Source organism: Lipotes vexillifer, unplaced genomic scaffold, assembly GCF_000442215.2.
Source record: "Lipotes vexillifer unplaced genomic scaffold, Lipotes_vexillifer_v1.1 scaffold51, whole genome shotgun sequence".
In the NCBI taxonomy this organism is placed as follows: Eukaryota; Metazoa; Chordata; class Mammalia; order Artiodactyla; family Lipotidae; genus Lipotes; species Lipotes vexillifer.
In genome coordinates, this window is record NW_006786770.1 from 62,108 (window position 1) to 83,819 (window position 21,712).

General features: G+C 39.3%; 1 protein-coding gene and 1 pseudogene across 1 annotated transcript in view; one reads left to right on the forward strand and one right to left on the reverse strand.

Moving 5' to 3' along the window:
* Positions 1-4,708: 4,708 nt before the first annotated feature.
* DUSP11 (dual specificity phosphatase 11) overlaps positions 4,709-21,712 on the reverse strand; it is a 26,747-nt gene continuing 9,743 nt past the window's right edge. Inside the window, exons 6-9 of the mRNA XM_007459383.1 lie at positions 15,697-15,743; positions 15,009-15,084; positions 14,376-14,558; positions 4,709-5,185 (exon numbers count right to left, since the gene is read on the reverse strand). Coding sequence (XP_007459445.1) covers positions 4,990-5,185; positions 14,376-14,558; positions 15,009-15,084; positions 15,697-15,743 — 502 coding nt within the window. The 3' untranslated portion in view covers positions 4,709-4,989. The remainder of the gene's footprint in view (positions 5,186-14,375; positions 14,559-15,008; positions 15,085-15,696; positions 15,744-21,712) is intronic.
* On the forward strand, positions 18,339-19,019 carry LOC103076728 (RING finger protein 11-like; annotated as a pseudogene).

The window sequence follows — 21,712 nt, forward strand, 5'->3', positions numbered from 1 at the left end:
GTAGGGTTGGGAGAAGAGGCTTTACTGAGGAGAGGGGGCTTCAAGAATGATTTGTTCACAGAGGCTGTAGGAGAGCCATTATAGCCAAGGGAACAGCCTGAAAGACAAAGATACCATGGCATAAACATGTATAATGTTGTGGTCGAGAAACGGCTGGCACACTGAAGAATGGAGTGGAACACAGCAGAGGCTTTGAAAAGTCAGCTGGGAGGCAGATCACACAGGGCTCTGACAAGGAGTTGGAAATGGATTCTGAAGGCCATAAGCCATTAAAGGTTTCCAAGAGGGGAATAACATTAATGACCTTGTTTTAGGACATAATTCTGGGGCAGTTGTTAGAATTACATTAGAAAGGTGGCTCAGACAGGATCTAGATAGGGCCTACCTCCATAGCAGGAGTGTTTGTAGTTGATTTTGTGGGTCCAAATCATGACTTAGGGCACTGAATGGCCTACACTCCTGGGACATGAGGCATAAAAATCAAGCTTACCAGACTAAGGTTAAACCCAAAACCAATTTAAGTGGCAAAGTCTCATTACACTGGCTAGATTGAACTCATGCCTATATCTCTACTCTTTACTTAAACCCTACCAAGAAGATAAGACTCCTAAAGATTAAGAACTCAGTAGAGAATGGGAGGGATGATGAATGGTAGACAGAGAGAAAGAGAGAGAGAGAGAGAGAGCAATGAAAATTTCAAAGATATTAACTCTCAGAATGGAGAAAAATAAAACCTAATTGTGTGCAGCAAGGGGAAGCTAAACAAAAGTCAAGGTGACTGACCACCTTATTACAAGTCTACCATACACTTCCATCAGCTCTGAGTGCCTCAATCTTAAGTACTAAATGACAGGCAAAGATCACCAGATATTTCAAGATCACATCTAACAGGAGAGAAAGGCATCAACAAACAGGAAAAAACAAAAAACAAAAACAGCTGACACAGGGAACAGAAGAAACTTAAAAACTGATAACTTTAGAGAGAGAAAAGATAATGCATTCATTTAAAAAAATAAAAGAATGAAGTGCCTGGGGAAAAAAACATTCAGAAAAGAGCTAGCTCTTGGAGATTAAAAACATATAGCAGGGGGCTTCCCTGGTGGCTCCGTGGTTAAGAATCCGCCTGCCAATGCAGGAGACACAGGTTCGAGCTCTGGTCCAGGAAGATCCCACATGCCACGGAGCAACTAAGCCCGTGCACCACAACTACTGAGCCTGCACTCTAGAACCCACAAGCCACAACTACTGAGCCTGCGAGCCACAACTACTACTGAGCCCATGTGCTGCAACTACTGAAGCCCGCGCGCCCTAGAGCCTGTGCTCGGCAACAAGAGAAGCCACCACAATGAGAAGCCCGTGCGCCGCAACGAAGAGGAGCCCCCGCTCCCCGCAACTAGAGAAAGCCCGCGTGCTGCAACAAAGACCCAATGCAGCCAAAAATAAATAAATGTATTTAAAAAAAAACATATAGGAGAAAAAATATGTATATAATATGTAGCAGAAAACCTAAACAATCAACAGAAGGGTGGAAATAAAGCTGATAAGATTCTTGTGATTTAAAAAAAGAAGAAAGATTAAAAATGGAAAAAAAAAAAATATATATAATTAACTTAGAAGTACATTTCAGAAAATCCAATAGTCAACTAATAGAAGTTTCCCAAAAAGAAAATAGAGAAGATAAAGTGAAAAGAAAATTTCCCAGAACTGATGCACATAGCCTGCCAGACTGGAAGACCTCACTTAGTATCTAGCATTATGAATTTAATAAATACCCACACTAAGTCATATCATGAACTTTCAGGACACCTGAAACAAAGATCCTAAAGCTTGCAGAAAGAAAAATTACAGGTCACAAATAAAAGTTCTGGAATCAGAATAGCACAAGGCTTCAAACAGCAACAATGAACTATGGAAAACAATGAATAAATGCATTTTAAAGTGCTTACCTACAATTGTACAGTCTATCAAACTATCAGTGCAGTGGAAGAATAAAATAAACCCATTTCAGACATGCAAAAGCCTCAAAAAATTTACATCCCATTAATCCTTGGGAAACCATGGAAGGATATGCTCCACCAAACAGGGAAGTAAACCATGAATGCAGCAGCTGTGGATCCAGGACTTCAGAATGTGACTGTACTTGGAGATGGTGTCTTTAAAGAGGTAAGTTTAAATGAGGTCATTAGGGTGGGCACTAATCCAATATGACTGGTATCTTTATAAGAAAAGGAAATCTGGACATAGACACAGAGGGAAGCCCATGTGAAGACCAAGGGAGAAGATGGCCATTTACAAGTCAAGGAGAGAGGCCTCAGAAGAAACCAGCCCTGCCAACACCTTGATCTTGGACTTCTGGCCTCCAGTACTGTGAGAAAATAAACATCTGTTAAGCCACCCAGTCTGTGGTACTTTTTTATGGCAGCCCTGGCAAACTAAAAACAGTGCCCAACCTAGAACAGGTCAAGAACAAGTCCAATCAATCCAGGAAAGATTTCAAACAAAAAAGAATCTGATGTGTTTACCCTATCCACACTGAGAAATGTTACAGTGGTGTTAGAGATCTGGAGGATGAATTAGTGATAGGTTAATAGGAAAAGACACAAACAAAAATGAAGGGGACAAAATGGTTTAAGAATGGAAACATACTCGTACATGATGGTTCAGAGGTGAATGATACTTACCTAGCAATTAACATAAACTTAGAATACTGATTTAACCAAAACTTGGGAAATAACTATCCTGAAAATATGAGGGGAACAGAAGTGTGTATGTGGACAGATGATGTGAAAGAGCTAAATTCTCATCTTCCACAGTAGGAAGTCAACAGATAGTATCAGAAACTGAAAAATCAAGACGTGGTAATATAAGCCTAGTATTTAAATATGGAGGCAAATATTAGAAAATAATGCTAAAATACTTTAAGTGGTTGCCTTTGGGTAGAAAATAATGCAAAAATACTTAAAGTGATTGCCCTTGGGGAGTGACAATCAGGGGATAGGGCAGGGGTGCTGATGGGAAGACTACTCTTTTTCATAGAAATCTCAGTAGAACTATTTGAATTTTAAACTATTGGGTTGGGCCAAAAAGTTCGTTTGGGTTTTCCGTAACATCCTGCAGAAAACCCAAACGAACTTTTTGGCCAACCCAATACTTACCTGTGTTTTTTTTAATAAAAATAAAAAATTTAAAAGCTTAAACAGACCACTAAAGACCTTTAAAAAAGGTTGCTCGTCCCTTTAGCCAGAGGACTTTCAGTGGTGTGATGTGAGAAGCCGGAAACTGTGTTGAAGAATAAATGAGACACGAGATAGCAAAAGGAGACTGGTTTTCAATAAGCTGTCTTGATAAATGAAATGGGATGGGGACAGAGGACAACACGATCAAAGAAGGTTTTCAAAGGTGGCAGTGCTTAAGATGACACTTCTGCTGGCAATGTCCTCCTCAGAAACTGCTTGCCAAGGAACTCCTTAAAACTATTAGATTAGCTGGATTCGCATGCCTGTCCCTGGTGGTTCTTTTTTTGCCTCACCAGTTGTCTTGCTGCGCCAGTATCTTTCCAAGGGAGAGTTCACGATGTATGCGAAGGAACAATTCCACAGAGCAGCCTTCTGGCAAGAAGAACTCTTGTATCTCTGTTAAATGTGGCTGGCAGAAAAAAACTTTCTGAGCCACCACCTAGATGATAGGTAGCAACCTAACTGAGCTCATCAGACACAGACCAGGGAGTAGCTGAGTTAGAGAACTTCCTTAGGGTCAGGTTCCACATGATGTTCATTTATAACAGAACAGAGAAAACAACTATCATATGCAGTATCAGACTTTCCATGATACAACGCTTCAAAATCAGAGACTTAAAAAATGAAGCCAATTTGCCCAAGTATTCATCAAATATTTACCAAGGCTTATGATGTCATGACAGTTAGACCCTTTCTTGAGCAAACAAAGGTTTCTGGCTTCCTCTGCAACTAAAAATAATTAACACCTCCCACATGATGCAGCTGTGTGTTCCAGAGGTAAACTAGCAGAAGGGGCAACTTAGAAAAAGTCAAGGTCAAGGCACCATTCCACTGTGAGAGGCAAGTGGAGAAAGACTGCAGCAGGTTACGTTCAACAAAGAAGCAACAACACAAGGAGCCATGCAAGTCTCCCCAGATATTCCAGGCTTTAAATGTCGCACCCTATTCTGTTCATCAAGCAACCTTTATAGTCTATAAAAGTTTTCAAGTTTTCTGAGTAGCTCCACCCAGTTGATAACAATTACCCTGTCAGGTAAATTACCCATCATTTAGCATTTACGCTTATCAATTGGTCTCTCCTGCTCAACTGACAATCAATCCCTAAAAGTTTATCCAGTGTTAGATGGCGTATCTGACAATTCAGTGAAAGGAAATTGGTCAAATCCAACAATAGACTGCCAAAAGAAAGAAATGTCTAATCACAAAAATACTACAACTAATTACAAATAGTGATTAGGTTCTAAAGAGATTATCTCCTAGGTAGATTTTAATAGAAATCTTCAACAGTTTGGGGCCTGGCGAGGGCAGGGGGGGGGCGGGGGGAGATACCCTGATGACTGGGTAGTAAGAGAACATGACAAAAACACTATAAATTTTCTGCACACACACACACACATACATACACACACACTAACATTACAAGTCTAGTCAGAAGGAAATACACCAGAAAAGGAAGATAGAATTTTAAAAAATAATTTACAAGGGATGTTCTTTATTACTTTTATCAGTTTTAAAATATCATCCTCCTTTAAAAAAATTTAAGACTGGAATGACAGATTATTTCCTTCACTGTTGTAAATACTGCAAATTTATCAGTGGAGCTAAGTATCAATATAATTTTTCCGTAAGCTTGAACACATAAGGGAGCACTAAAATAGATTATAAACCTCATTTGACCTGATTTTATAAAAAGTCACTCTGGCTGTCTTCAGTCCTGTTCTGTCTCCAGGTAGATTTCCAGGGTAGGCTTGTGTCACTTGGTCCATCTATAATAGGTCGGATAGGGTAGTCTGTAGTAACTGCCAGGATACCACCTTCTGTTCTGCGCTGCTTGACTGGCGTTTGGCTTTACATTCCAAGAGTACCTCCTGTGTAAACAGTCCTCTCCGTGGGGACCAGGAGGAGGAATATGGCCTCTCTGGTAAATGTTCTGATTCTGTGAAAATTTTCTTAAACAAAAGTAATACACCATTATTAGTTTTAATAAATATATATAATAAGCTTTATAAAATTATACATAGATACTCTGGTTCTACTGTTTTCTACCTGTGTGATTTTAGCAGATAAAATTGCTTAATCTTTGGATTTCGTAGTTCTTTATAAAATAGAGCTAATAATACCTTCCATCTTCATGGATTGTTTTGAAGGTAAATTAAGATGATATACTTCAATTACCCACCACAATGCCTTGGCACACTGTAGGTTCCCAGAAGCCTTTCCACCTTTCCCTATAGAGATAAATGCCCATTCTCCAAGTGTGGCAGGGTTGACATGAAACAGAATAAGCTATTTATTTTTGAAACCAGGAACCTACTTTCACTTTATAAGTAAATACATATATAAATTATAAAATGTAGAAATTCTAACCTTGGCACATGCAGCAAATTTGGAAAATTAAAATTTAATTGTTTCAAAAGTAACATCAGTAAATCTAATATAATCATACAAAAGAATTTGGAAATCTGAGAAAAGTAAACACCCCCAAAAACCCCTCAATCCCACTTAATCTAAGTAAACTGGTTAATATTTACTTTTGGTCTTTTTCCCCCTAGCATCTTTTTTTGACTGCTGAATCATAACCTATTATTTTCACTTATCATAAGTAAGCTATCATTTTCAATGGCTTTATAAAATATCATACTATGGATATAATAATTTACTTAGCTATTCTTCATCGTTAGAAATGCAAGCTGCTACCAATTTTTCCACTACTGTAAATAATGCTGGGATTAATATCCCAGAACATATACAATTGTATCCTAAGCACCTAGTCCAGAGTCTGATACATAGTAGGGAGTTTGAGAAATGTGTTGAATGATTAAATGCATGTAGACTTTTCCATATTTTTAAGTATTTCTGTAACCTCATGGTGGAATTACCAGGTATGAACATTTTTATGGCTATTACAGTTATGTTTCAAAAGGGCTATACCATTTTTCAGTGCCCCTGGCAACACAAGCAACACCTTTTGGAAATGTTTACATCTGCTAAAAATGCCAAAACATCTTTTTGAAAACTGAAAGTTTACAATGTGCTAAAGTACTTTATTAACTCATGTAATAATCTACAACAATCCCAAGGTATATGTTATTAAAATTTTATTTAAAATATTATTAAAATTTCCATCTAACTGATAAGAAAATAGGAATTTAGAGATCTTACTCAAGAGCACATACAGGGGGGCTTCCGGGAAGATGGCGGAAGAGTAAGACGCGGAGATCACCTTCCTCCCCACACATACACCAGAAATACATCTACACGTGGAACAACTCCTAAAGAACACCTACTGAACGCTGGCAAAAGACCTCAGACCTCCCAAAAGGCAAGAACCCCCCACATGCCTGGGTAGGGCAAAAGAAAAAAGAATAAACAGAGACAAAAGGATAGGCACGGGACCTGCACCAGTGGGAGGGAGCTGTGAAAGAGGAAAGGTTTCCACACACGAGGAAGCCCCTTCACGGGTGGAGACTGCGGGTGGCGGAGGGGGAAAACTCTGGAGCCGCAGAGGAGAGCGCAGCCACCGGGGTGCGGAGGGGAAAGCGGAGATTCCTGCACAGAAGATCAGGGCCGACCGGCACTCACCAGCCCGAGAGGCTTGTCTGCTCACCCACCGGGGTGGGCAGGGCTGAGACTTGAGGCTCGGGCTTCAGTCGGAGCGAGGTGAGAGGACTGGGGTTGGTGGCGTGAACACAGGCTGAAGGGGGTTAGTGCACCACGGCTAGCCAGGAGGGAGTCCGGGGAAAAGTCTGGACCTGCCGAAGAGGCAAGAGACTTTTTCTTCCCTCTTTGTTTCCTGGTGTGAGAGGAGAGGGGATTAAGAGTGCTGCTTAAAGGAGCTCCAGAGACGGGCACGAGCCGAGGCTAAAAGCGTGGGCCCCAGAGACTGGCATGATACGCTAAGGCTGCTACTGCTGCCACCAAGAAGCCTGTGTGCGAGCACAGGTTACTATCCACACCCCGCTTCTGGGGAGCCTGTGCAGCCCACCACTGCCAGGGTCCCGGGATCCAGGGACAACTCCCCTGGGAGAACGCACAGCGCACCTCAGGCTGGTGCAACGTCAGGCCGGCCTCTGCCGCTACAGGCCCGCCCCGCACTCCGTGCCCCTCCCTCCCCCCGGCCTGAGTGCGCCAGAGCCCCCAAGTCAGCAGCTCCTTTAACCCCGTCCTGTCTGAGCTAAGAACAGACGCCCTACGGCAACCTACACGCAGAGGCGGGGCCAGATCCAAAGCTGAGCCCCTGGGAGCTGTGAGAACAAAGAAGAGAAAGGGAAATCTCTCCCAGCAGCCTCAGAAGCAGCAGATTAAAGCTCCACAATCAACCTGATGTACCCTGCATCTGTGGAATACATGAACAGACAACAAATCATCCCAAATTGAGGAGGTGGACTTTGAGAGCAAGATTTATGATTTTTTCCCCTTTTCCTCTTTTTATGAGTGTGTAGGAGTATGCTTCTGTGAGAGATTTTGTCTGTATACCTTTGCTTCCCTCATTTGTCCTAGGGTTCTATCCGTCCGTTTTTTTTTCTCTTATTTTTTTATTTTAATAACCTTATTATATTTTATCTTACTTTATTTTATTGTACTTTATCTTCTTTCATTTTTCCTTCCTTCCTCCCTCCCTCCTTCCCTCCTTTCTTTCTTTCTTTCTTTCTTTCTACTTGTACTAATTCTTTCTTTCTACTTTTTCTCCCTTTTATTCAGAGCTGTGTGGATGAAAGGCTCTTGGTGCTGCAGCGAGGAGTCAGTGCTGTGCCTCTGAGGTGGGAGAGCCACCTTCAGGACACTAGTCCACAAGAGACCTCCCAGCTCCACATAATATCAAACGGGGAAAATCTCCCAGAGACCTCCATCTCAACACCAGCACCCAGCTTCACTCAACGACCAGCAAGGTACAGTGCTGGACATCCTATGCCAAACAACTAGCAAGACAGGAACACAACCCCACCCATTAGCACAGAGGCTGCCTAAAATCATAATAAGTCCACAGACACCCCAAAACACACCACCAGACGTGGACCTGCCCACCAGAAAGACAAGACCAGCCTCATCCACCAGAACACAGGCACTAGTCCCCTCCATCAGGAAGCCTACACAACCCACTGAACCAACCTTAGCCACTGGGGACAGACACCAAACACAACGGGAACTATGAACCTGCAGCCTGCAAAAATGAGACCCCAAACACAGTAAGATAAGCAAAATGAGAAGACAGAAAAACACACAGCAGATGAAGGAGCAAGATGAAAACCCATCAGACCTAACAAATGAAGAGAAAATAGGCAGTCTACCTGAAAAAGAACTCAGAGTAATAACAGTAAAGATGATCCAAAATCTTGGAAATAGAATAGACAAAATGCAAGAAACATTTAACAAGGACCTACAAGAACTAAAGATGAAACAAACAATGATGAACAACACAATAAATGAAATTTAAAATACTCTAGATGGGATCAATAGCAGAATAACTGAGGCAGAAGAACGGATAAGTGACCTGGAAGATAAAATAGTGGAAATAACTACTGCAGAGGAGAATAAAGAAAAAAGATTGAAAAGAACTGAGGACAGTCTCAGAGACCTCTGGGACAACTTAAATGCATCAACATTCGAATTATAGGGGTTCCAGAAGAAGAGAAAAAGAAAGGGGCTTAGAAAATATTTGAAGAGATTATAGTTGAAAACTTCCCTAATATGGGAAAGGAAATAGTTAATCAAGTCCAGGAAGCACAGAGAGTCCAATACAGGATAAATCCAAGGAGAAATACACCAAGACACATATTAATCAAACTGTCAAAAACTAAATACAAAGAAAGCATATTAAAAGCAGCAAGGGAAAAACAACAAATAACACACAAGGGAATCCCCATAAGGTTAACAGCTGATCTCTCAGCAGAAACTCTGCAAGCCAGAAGGGAGTGGCAGGACATATTTAAAGTGATGAAGGAGAAGAACCTGCAACCAAGATTACTCTACCCAGCATGGATCTCATTCAGATTTGATGGAGAAATTAAAACCTCTACAGACAAGCAAAAGCTGAGAGAGTTCAGCACCACCAAACCAGCTTTACAACAACTACTAAATGAACTTCTCTAGGCAAGAAACACAACAGAAGGAAAAGACCCACAATAACGAACCCAAAACAATTAAGAAAATGGGAATAGGAACATACATATCGATAATTACCTTAAATGTAAATGGACTAAATGCTCCCACCAAAAGACACAGATTGCCTGAATGGATACAAAAACAAGACCCATATATTTGCTGTGTACAAGAGATCCACGTCAGACCTAGAGACACATACAGACTGAAAGTGAGGGGATGGAAAAAGATATTCCATGCAAATGGAAACCAAAAGAAAGCTGGAGTAGCAATTCTTATATCAGACAAAATAGACTTTAAAATAACGACTATTAGAAGAAACAAAGAAGGACACTACATAATGATCAAGGGATCAATCCAAGAAGAAGATATAACAATTGTAAATATTTATGCACCCAACATAGGAGCACCTCAATACATAAGGCAAATACTAACAGCCATAAAAGGGGACTTTAACACCCCACTTTCACCAATGGACAGATCATCCAAAATGAAAATAAATACGGAAACAGAAGCTTTAAATGATACATTAAACAAGATGGACTTAATTGATATGTATAGGACACTCCATCCAAAACAACAGAATACACATTTTTCTCAAGTGCTCATGGACCATTCTCCAGGATAGATCATATCTTGGGTCACAAATCAAGCCTTGCTAAATTTAAGAAAATTGAAATTGTATCAAGTATCTTTTCCGACCACAACGCCATGAGACTAGATATCAATTATAGGAAAAGAGCAGGAAAAAATACAAACACATGGAGGCTAAACAATACACTACTTAATAACGAAGTGATCACTGAAGAAATCAAAGAGGAAATTAAAAAATACCTAGAAACAAATGACAATGGAGATACAACGACCCAAAACCTATGGGATGCAGCAAAAGCAGTTCTAAGAGGGAAGTTTATAGCAATACAAGCCCACCTTAAGAAGCAGGAAACATCTCGAATAAACAACCTAACCTTGCACCTCAAGCAATTAGAGAAAGAAGAACAAAAAAACCCCAGAGTTAGCAGAAGGAAAGAAATCATAAAAATCAGATCAGAAATAAATGAAAAAGAAATGAAGGAAACAATAGCAAAGATCAATAAAACTAAAAGCTGGTTCTTTGAGAAGATAAACAAAATAGATAAACCATTAGCCAGACTCATCAAGAAAAAAAGGGAGAAGACTCAAATCAATAGAATCAGAAATGAAAAAGGAGAAGTAACAACTGACACTGCAGAAATAAAAAAAATCATGAGGGATTACTACAAGCAACTCTATGCCAATAAAATGGACAATCTGGAAGAAATGGACAAATTCTTAGAAATGCACAAACTGCCAAGACTGAATCAGGAAGAAATAGAAAATATGAACAGACCAATCACAAACACTGAAATTGAAACTGTGATTAAAAATCTTCCAACAAACAAAAGCCCAGGACCAGATGGCTTCACAGGCGAATTCTATCAAACATTTAGAGAAGAGCTAACACCTATTCTTCTCAAACTCTTCCAAAATATAGCAGAGGGAGGAACACTCCCAAACTCATTCTACGAGGCCACCATCACCTTGATACCAAAACCAGACAAGGATGTCACAAAGAAAGAAAACTACAGGCCAATATCACTGATGAACATAGATGCAAAAATCCTCAACAAAATACTAGCAAACAGAATCCAACAGCACATTAAAAGGATCATACACCATGATCAAGTGGGGTTTATTCCAGGAATGCAAGGATTCTTCAATATACGCAAATCTATCAATGTGATTAACCATATTAACAAATTGAAGGAGAAAAACCATATGATCATCTCAATAGATGCAGAGAAAGCTTTTGACAAAATTCAACACCCATTTATGATAAAAACCCTGCAGAAAGTAGGTGTAGAGGGAACTTTCCTCAATATAATAAAGGCCGTATATGACAAGCCCACAGCCAACATCATCCTCAATGGCGAAAAACTGAAAGCATTTCCACTAAGGTCAGGAACAAGACAAGGTTGCCCACTCTCACCACTCTTATTCAACATAGTTTTGGAAGTTTTAGCCACAGCAATCAGAGAAGAAAAGGAAATAAAAGGAATCCAAATCGGAAAAGAAGAAGTAAAGCTGTCACTGTTTGCAGATGACATGATACTATCCATAGAGAATCCTAAAGATGCTACCAGAAAACTACTAGAGCTAATCAGTGAATTTGGTGAAGTAGCAGGATACAAAATTAATGCACAGAAATCTCTGGCAGTCCTATATACTAATGATGAAAAATCTGAAAGTGAAATCAAGAAAACACTCCCATTTACCACTGCAACAAAAAGAATAAAATATTTAAGGATAAACCTACCTAAGGAAACAAAAGACCTGTATGCAGAAAATTATAAGATGCTGATGAAAGAAATTAAAGATGATACAAATAGATGGAGACATATACCATGTTCTCAGATTGGAAGAATCAACATTGTGAAAATAACTCTACTACCCAAAGAAATCTACAGATTCAATGCAATCCCTATCAAACTACCACTGGCATTTTTCACAGAACTAGAACCAAAAATTTCACAATTTGTATGGAAACACAAAATACCCCGAATAGCCAAAGCAATATTGAGAATGAAAAACGGAGCTGGAGGAATCAGGCTCCCTGACTTCAGACTATATTACAAAGCTACAGTAATCAAGACAGTATGGCACTGGCACAAAAACAGAAAGATAGATCAATGGAACAGGATAGAAAGCCCAGAGATAAACCCACACACATATGGTCACCTTATCTTTGATAAAGGAGGCAGGAATGTACCGTGGAGAAAGGACAGCCTCTTCAATAAGTGGTGCTGGGAAAACTGGACAGGTACAATTAAAAGTATGACATTAGATCAAATCCCTAACACCATACACAAAAATAAGCTCAAAATGGATTAAAGACCTAAATGTAAGGCCAGAAACTATCAAACTCTTAGAGGAAAACACAGGCTGAACACTCTATGACATAAATCACAGCAAGATCCTTTCTGACCCACGTCCTAGAGAAATGGAAATAGAAACAAAAATTTAAAAATGGGACCTAATGAAACTTCAAAGCTTTTGCACAGCAAAGGAAACCATAAACAAGACCAAAAGACAACCGTCAGAATGGGAGAAAATATTTGCAAATGAAGCAACTGACAAAGGATTAATCTCCAAAATTTATAAGCTGCTCATGCAGCTCAATAACAAAAAAACAAACAACCCAATCCAAAAATGGGCAGAAGACCTAAATAGACATTTCTCCAAAGAAGATATACAGACTGCCACCAAACACATGAAAGAATGCTCAACTTCATTAATCATTAGAGAAATGCAAATCAAAACTACAATGAGATATCATCTCACACCAGTCAGAATGGCCATCAACAAAAAATCTAGAAACAATAAATGCTGGAGAGAGTGTGGAGAAAAGTGAACCCTCTTGCCCCGTTGGTGGGAATGTAAATTGATACAGCCACTGTGGAGAACAGTATGGAGGTTCCTTAAAAAACTACAAATAGGGGCTTCCCTGGTGGCGCAGTGGTTGAGAGCCCACCTGCCAATGCAGGGGACACGGGTTCGTGCCCTGGTCCGGGAAGATCCCTCATGCCGCGGAGTGGCTGGGCCCGTGAGCCATGGCCGCTGAGCCTGTGCGTCCGGAGCCTGTGCTCCGCAACGGGAGGGGCTACAACAGTGAGAGGCCCTTGTACCACAAAAATACAAAAAATAAAAATAAAAAAATAAAAAATAAAAAACTACAAATAGAACTACCATATGATCCAGCAATCCCACCACTGGGCATGTACCCTGAGAAAACCATAATTCAAAAAGAGTCATGTACCAAAATGTTCATTGCAGCTCTATTTGCAATAGCCCGGAGATGGAAACAACCTACGAGTCCATCATCAGATGAATGGATAAAGAATATGTGGCACATATATACAATGGAATATTACTCAGCCATGAAAATAAACGAAATTGAGCTATTTGTAATGAGGCGGATAGACCTAGAGTCTGTCATACAGAGTGAAGTAAGTCAGAAAGAGAAAGACAAATACTGTATGCTAACACATATATATGGAATTTAAGAAAAAAAATGTCATGAAGAACCTAGGGGTAAGACAGGAATAAAGACACAGACCTACTAGAGAATGGACTTGAGGATATGGGGAGGGGGAGGGGTAAGCTGTGACAAAGCGAGAGAGAGGCATGGACATATATACACTACCAAACGTAAGGTAGATAGCTAGTGGGAAGCAGCCTTATAGCACAGGGAGATCAGCTTGGTGCTTTGTGACCGCCTGGAGGGGTGGGATAGGGAGGGTGGGAGGGAGGGAGATGCAAGAGGGAAAAGATATGGGAACATATGTATATGTATAACTGATTCACTTTGTTATAAAGCAGAAACTAACACACCATTGTAAAGCAATTATACTCCAATAAAGATGTAAAAAAAAAAAAGATCACATACAGGGTGAACAGCAGAGCCAGGATGCAAACCCAAGTCCAGCCTGACAATCAATACACTGGACTACCTTGTCAAAAACTTGCTAAATTAATAGCAAAATAGCAAAAACTATTGTTTAATTGTACTGAGGTTTTTCCTGTTTCCCAAGTAAAAGTATGTTTGTGATTTATGTGTTCAAACCCTTTGCAAGTTTCTCTACTGGAATTTTACCAGTTTCCCTATAATTTGTATTTACTCTTTAAATAAAGCAACCTTCTTTATTCTGAAAACTATACCACTATTACTGCAGCCTAAGAATGTAAGATCCTTTCTGACACTCACATCAAATTATTGGCTTAAACGAAGTTTAAGAATCAATGAAAATTTCTAAGTCCTCTTCCCAACTGCCTCTGAAAAATCACCTATTCCTCCTCCTGTACTTGATTTTCCAGCCCTAAATGCAAAATATGGAACAAACAATACCTCCTGGTTGACACTGATCAGCAAGAAAACACCAATTCTTCACATTATAATGTGTATGCACTAATTTATAATATTAATTTCTATTTCAATTCTAGAAACAGGGAAAGCAGAGATACCTTTCTGATTGCTGCAAATCTTGGGTCTGGGTATGGAAATGCCGAGATGTTGGGTAACCTGGGGTCTGATGTAGGTTATACTTCAGTCCTTGGTTAACAGACTTATTAGCTGTGTGAACTGGTTCCATCATACGCGCTGAGTCTTCAAAACCACTTGTTCTGGATACACTGGAATCCCGATTCCTCAAACAGAATGTTTCCACAAAATATTACTGGTCTGCAAATTCAGTAGCCAATTTAGTGACTATATTTTGGCCCGTGAAAATAACAATTCCATCCTCCCCCCATTCCTATTTGTTTAGGTTTCCTCGAGCAAGTAAACAAGCTATAAGAAGAAGGGATATGTGCAGCTTAAATTATATAAAGATAGATCTTCCAGGGCTTCCCTGGTGGCACAGTGGTTGAGAGTCCGCCTGCCGATGCAGGGGACATGGGTTCGTGCCCTGGTCCAGGAAGATCCCACATGCTGCGGAGCAGCTAGGCCCGTGAGCCATGGCCACTGAGCCTGCGCGTCCGGAGCCTGTGCTCCGCAACGGGAGAGGCCACAGCAGTGAGAGGCCTGCATACCACACACACACACACACAAAAATAGGTTTTCCTAACTACAAATATCACATACAAAATGCAACTTACTTTCTGATGGGACCATTCCGAAGGTCTTCAATGTAGTTTTGTCTTTCTAAGCAATGTCCACGGCTCCTATTGAATACTGAGGAACGGATGAACTGTTAGAAATAACTGTACAAAAAGCAAATCTTTCCCAGAGAAAGCAGATTAAAGATGAAATCCAGGGACTTCCCTGGTGGCACAGTGGTTAAGAATCAACCTGCCAATGCAGGGGACAGGGGTTCGAGTCCTGGTCCGGGAAGATCCCACATGCCACGGAGCAACTAAGCCCATGCACCACAACTAGTGAAGCCCGCGTGCCACAACTACTGAAGCCTGTGTGCCTAGAGCCCATACTCCTCAACAAGAAGCCACCGCAATGAGAGGCCCGCATACCGCAACAAAGAGTAGCCCCCGCTCGCCGCAACTAGAGAAAGCTGGCACAGCAAAAAAGACCCAATGCAGCCAAAAATAAATTAATTAATTAAATTAATTAAAAAAAGAAAAAAATGGTGAAATCCACTGACTAATTATTCAGGCTGTTATATCTCGCTATTTCCAGATACATCCATTTCAAAACTTTTGGTAAAAGGTTATCTTATGTCAGAACAAATGAATTACGAACTTTTCTTTTTCCAAAACTTAAGAAATTCCCCTACACTTCTACCTTCAAATTTTATAAAATGGGAAAAGTAGTGACAACCCTTATACTTACATTCAATTGCATCATCTGGCCACATGCCTTCTACATCAATCAAATATCTACAAAACAACAAAATTCGAGTCACTTGTAAATAAAAAGAAAAGAAAATCAAGGTTTTGCAAAAAAGGTCCAATTTCGCTTTACAAATATAGATATAAAAATCCTAAGAAAGTATCAGCACATCTAATCAATAATTATTAAAGAATGATATATACCATGATTACAAAAAGGCTTTATTCCAAGGATGCAAGGATAACACAACTTTAGAAAATCTATTAGTATAATTATTTACATTAATACAATAATTTAATTAATAAATGAAAGAATAAAATACAGGACCAAACTGGCAGATGTTAAAAAGTTATCTGATAACATACAACACTCAGTTTTGATCAAAATGCTTTGTACATTCAAAACAGGAGACTTAATATGACAGAGTATTCATCAAGAACCAACAAATAACAAAAGACAAATTAGGATAAATATTAACATCATATCTAAAAAACCCTATCTAACCAAACATAGGAGCCAGAAACTTAGGAATCACCATCACTGACAGCTATTTCTCCCTCACCCTCCTCCTCAACCCACCACCAGTGCTAACAATGATACTGCCTACATACCTCTAGAATCTGTCCACATCTTTCCACCAAAATGACCACCATACCCTGGTCCAAGCCACCATTATGCCCAATTTCTACAAAAGTCTCCTAACTTGTTTCCTCGCTTCCACTCTTTCTCCCTGCAGTGTATTCTCCACTCGGTAGCAAAATGATAGGTTGAAAATGCAATTGGGTATGTTCCACACACTCACCTTCAACAAAAAAAGTTCAATGGTTTTCTATTAAAGTCTGAAACCTTAAACATAAGCCTGCACGGTCGAGCTCCTACCCATACTTGTAGTTCCATTATAATCACATGCTCCCCCAACAGCCCCACCTTCCTGGCCAGTTCCTCCAACACAGCATATGCTTTCCTCTTATAGGGTCTTTTGCTATTCCTTAGGCTCAGAAATCTCTCCCCAACCTCCCTATCTGGTTAATACCTACTCATCCTTCAGATATCAGCTGAAACATCCCTAAATAAACCTTCTCTAATCTCCATGATGAGATCAAAGCCTCCCTAAAATATGCTCTCATGGTACCATGTGCCTCTCCCTGGCACTTGTCAGAGTTGTAATTCTACATGCGGTGTATGATTCTTGAATATCTATTCCCTCTCTGGACTGTTAGAATTCACAAAGGGCAGGTCAAGTCTCTTCACTCACAAAATGTCACAAGTCTTTTTGCTAGCACCCAGCACAGTGCTTAAACACAACACATGCTCAATAAGTATTTCCTGCATGAACAACCATAAATTGGTACAGTGTAGCAACATCCACAAAAAGCATAAGGGCACCAACTCTTTGATGCAGAAGTCCCATTCTGAGTGAAGTTAACTGAGACAAAGCATATATATTCAAAGGTGTTCACACAGCAATGTTCATTGCTTTGACGTTTTATAATATCAAAAACTTTGGACTTTTATATGTTCATCAGTAAGCAAAGGAACAATGCAGCCTTAAAAAAAAATAAACAAATGGGACCTAATGAAACTTAAAAGCTTTTGCACAGCAAAGTATAAACAAGACGAAAAGACAACCCTCAAAATGGGAGAAAATATTTGCAAACGAATCAACAGACAAAGGATTAATCTCCAAAATATATAAATAGGTCATGCAGCTCACTATTAAAAAAACAAACAACCCAATCAAAAAATGGGCAGAAGACCTAAATAGACATTTCTCCAAAGAAGACATACAGATGGCCAAAGGGCACATGAAAAGCTGCTCAACATCACTAATTATTAAAGAAATGCAAATCAAAACTACAATGAGGTATCACCTCACACCAGTTAGAATGGGCATCATCAGAAAATCTACAGACAACAAATGCGGGAGACGGTGTGAGGAAAGGGAACCCTCTTGCACTGCTGGTGGGAATGTAAACTGATACAGCCACTATGGAGAACAGTATGGAGGTTCCTTAAAAAGTAAAAATAGAATTACCATATGACTCAGCAATCCCACTGCTGGGCATATACCCAGAGAAAACCATAATTCAAAAAGACGTATGCACCCCAATGTTCAATGCAGCACTATTCACAATAGCTAGGTCATGGAAGCAACCTAAATGCCCATCGACGGATGAAAGGACAAAGATGTGGTACGTATATACAATGGAATGTTACTCAAGAGATAAAAAAGAACGAAATTGGGTCATTTGTAGAGACGTGGACGGACCCAGAGACTGTCATACAGAGTGAACTAAGTCAGAAAGAGAAAAACAAATATTGTATATTAATGCATATATGTGGAATCTAGAAAAATGGTACAGATGAACCGGTTTGCAAGGCAGAAATAGAGACACAGATGTAGAGAACAAACGTATGGACACCAAGGTGGGAAGGCAGGGCGGGGGTCGGTGGTGGTGAGATGAATTGGGAGATTGGGACTGACATATATACACTAATATGTATAAAATAGATAACTAATAAGAACCTGCTGTATAAAAAATAAATAAATTTTTAAAAGTAAAAAATAAATAATAAATAAATTAATGATTTTAAAAAAGAATGAGGTTGGAAGACTGTCAAAACAGCACACAGATCACACACTCAAGCCCTGGAAGATGGGGAAGTGCCTTAAGTCCCCCACTTCGGATGACATCTCCCTGCCTCACAAGTCTCAGTCCGACTGGGCTAGCTTTGGCAAGGGGATGGAGCTGGATCAGGAGCCGCTGCTGCCGTATCTGGATCAAGTTCCAGTTTTGGTCTATCATCCAACACCTAGCCAGACTCGCCTAGCAACTCAGCTGAGAGGAACAAAATAGGATAGCTCAAAGAATAGGCCTCATACAGCATCAGCCTAAAGGAGTGTATGACCCTGGAAGAAATGGATCAGAAAAAAGGATCCAGGGGACTTCCCTGGTGGTGCACTGGCTAAAGACTCCGCACTCCCAATGCAGGGGGCCCGGGTTTGTTCCCTGGTCATGGAACTAGATCCCACACGCATGCCGCAACTAAGAGTTTGCATGCCACAACTAAGGAGCCCACTGACTGCAACTAAGACCCAGTGCAACCAAATAAATAAATAAAATAAAATAAATATGAGAAAAAAAGATCCAGGAGTGTGTGATCTGTATGATGGACTTTGTTTATGACAACCCAATTTGATTTCTGCTGTGTATGCAGATCACCTGGGCTGTACAGATGACTGGCTGATGAGATCCTTCACGTGCCCCTCCTGCATGGAGACAGTTGATGCAGCACTGCTTTTGTCCTACGAGACTAACTGAGCCAGTGTCTCTCACCTGGCTTCAAGTGAACCATCATTTTTGGTGGTTTTGATCTTTTCTCGTTGAGCCCAAAGATCCAGGGATTAGGAATTAAGATCATGCATGAAAGTTTCCTAAAAATTCCTAAACGGCTGCAGATGTTGGGGAAAAGTACATGGTATTTTAGAAATTTATGGGGAAAAGTAGGATGCTATTTTTATGTAAAGCCTTCACCCAGTGTTTAAAAATATAATTGTATTTAGATCTTCTTATTGCTCTAGTACATAGGAATTGTATAAAGTATTACAGCAGCTATATATGTTTAAATTGTGTGTCGAAGATCAGGATACAGATAGTGGTTGTTTTTCCTAAGTGAGATAACTTTCTTCTTCCCCCTACCCAAATTCTTTTCTGAAGTTGCTGGCATTTGGGTCAAGCTTTTATTAAAAGCTACATTTTATAACACTGGCACAAAAAAAGTAGTTTTAAGCTTGTTTGCACAGTTCTTTTTTTTTTTTAGAATAAACATAGAGCATTTATTTTTTATTTTATAGGAACTCCACAAGTTAAGGTCCCATTGTTCTTCTGCTGTGATTGTTGTTACTATTGATGTTGCTGTTTTCTGTCTTTGCTGGTTCTTTCTAATCTACCATTTGTCGTTATTGGCATATAATCATCTCATGGTCACAAGATGGCTGCTGTAAAACCAAGTATCATATTCTCACAAAACAAGGAGGAAGCAGAAAAAGAGTCCAAATGGTCATTTTCCTAATGCATATTTATCTTTCAGAGAAAAATATCATTCTCATAAGCACAATAACAGCCTTCCCCTAATTACTCATTTGCCAAAACAGACTGATATGACCATTCATAAGACAATTCATGGCAAAGAGAGATATAATAATGACTGTCTTAGGCTAACAAGGATTTTTCCACTAAAGCTGAATGCTTCACTCCTCAAAAAAATCATAAAGTTCTATGAACAAGGAAGAACTACTAAGTGACTGTTAAGTAAACCATCAGAATTGTTTGTCCAAGACCATATGATTCATTTTTTCCATTGGAAATGGAATCCATTGCCTTAGGTCTTTTTAAATAGTGTACTATTACTGTTGGGGCTGGCTCTGTGCTTGAAAACCAGTTTATTTATAACCTGTTACAAGTGCTATATTTGTTTGCAGTTAAGAAATGCAGAGTTCAAAGTGATCTCCTAGCTTGTAAGCAAACAGATTCATTGTCCCTCTTCTATAAAAAAATGAGTTAATGTGTCCAGAAACTAACTCTAGAAAAGTGGGGTTTAACATTACCCTTTCTTATGTGTTTCATCTGATTATTTTGGTTGTTAACATGGTGATAATTAAAAGTTAAGGTAAATTTTAAATATTAAGAATTCTGATTTATTGAGCTTGAGTTATGCCAACATGCTTATGTAAAAATGAAAGTGGCACCATGGTTAAACTGAGAAAAGTTCCTCAGTTGTAACAATTTTGATTTATTCTTTCCGGTGACCTCCTTCCCTGTTGTCTTTGACCACAGCAAAAGCATACTGCATGTCTTCTTATTGTAGTGCTGAGGTTACTGAAGTTATATAAAACACATCTGTCTCTGTTTCTTGGAAGGAAAGTCCTGTTAGTTGACTGACAACTGTAAGCAGGGAGAATTAAGATAAATGTGTTTCATGCTTTGCACACAAATGCAGAATTTGTATAATCACGACTTCACAGTTGTGATCTCAAAAAAGAAGGAATTTCTCCTTTATACTTTTCTTGCAATTAATGTAAGAACACTCTGAATCTCTAAGCTTCTGAAGTGTTAGAAGTAGAGATGGGCTACTAAAGAGGTAGTTGTAATGTTTTACCCATTTAGCATGTGTTTATTTTTGCTTATGTACTCGAAGGTGACATATTTGTTCAGCTCAGTGATATTATAGCTGAAAAAATCATTCATTAGTAAAAGGAGAAGCAATCTCAACCTAACAAATCAGAAGTGTTTCTTATTATTTTATATTGAGTTGAATATTTGACTCAACACTTTTCTACATACAAAACACAAGTCTCTTGAAGGGTTCTTCATAAGTGCATTATAGAAGAATTTAGTATGTCATAAGCACTTAAAAGATTTGACATTCAACTGTAGTAGTATCCATGTTGGTTAATTTTCTTACAAGCCCCATGATAAGTTTGAGAAAAACTGAAAGAATTAGAGTATCAGGTTCTATTAAATTGTTACATGTATCTTGCTTAAGTTTTTGTTCATTAATTTATATCCAACTACACAAAGCAAATTTGAGGAAAAACATATTAATAAATAAATAAATAAATAAGAATGAGGTCTCCAAATATTTTCATAGGAAGATGTCCACCATATATTAAATTATAAACCAGAATGTCTAAATACTATACCATTAAATCACATGTACTGTCAGTTCTGTATATCCAACCGTTCCACATCCTGCACATATGGGAGGCCGACTATACTACACCATTTTACATACGGGACTTGAGCATCCGAGGATTTTGGTATCTATGGGGAGCCCTAAAACCAATACCCTGCAGATACCAAGGGACCACTGTATATGCTTATATCTGCATTTTTTACGTCTGAAAAAATATGTGCTAAATTATTACTGGTGGTAACCTCTGAGTAGGGGGCAAAATTGCCTTAAACTTCATACATTTCTCTGACTGCATTTTTTTTTTTTTTTTTTTTTTTTT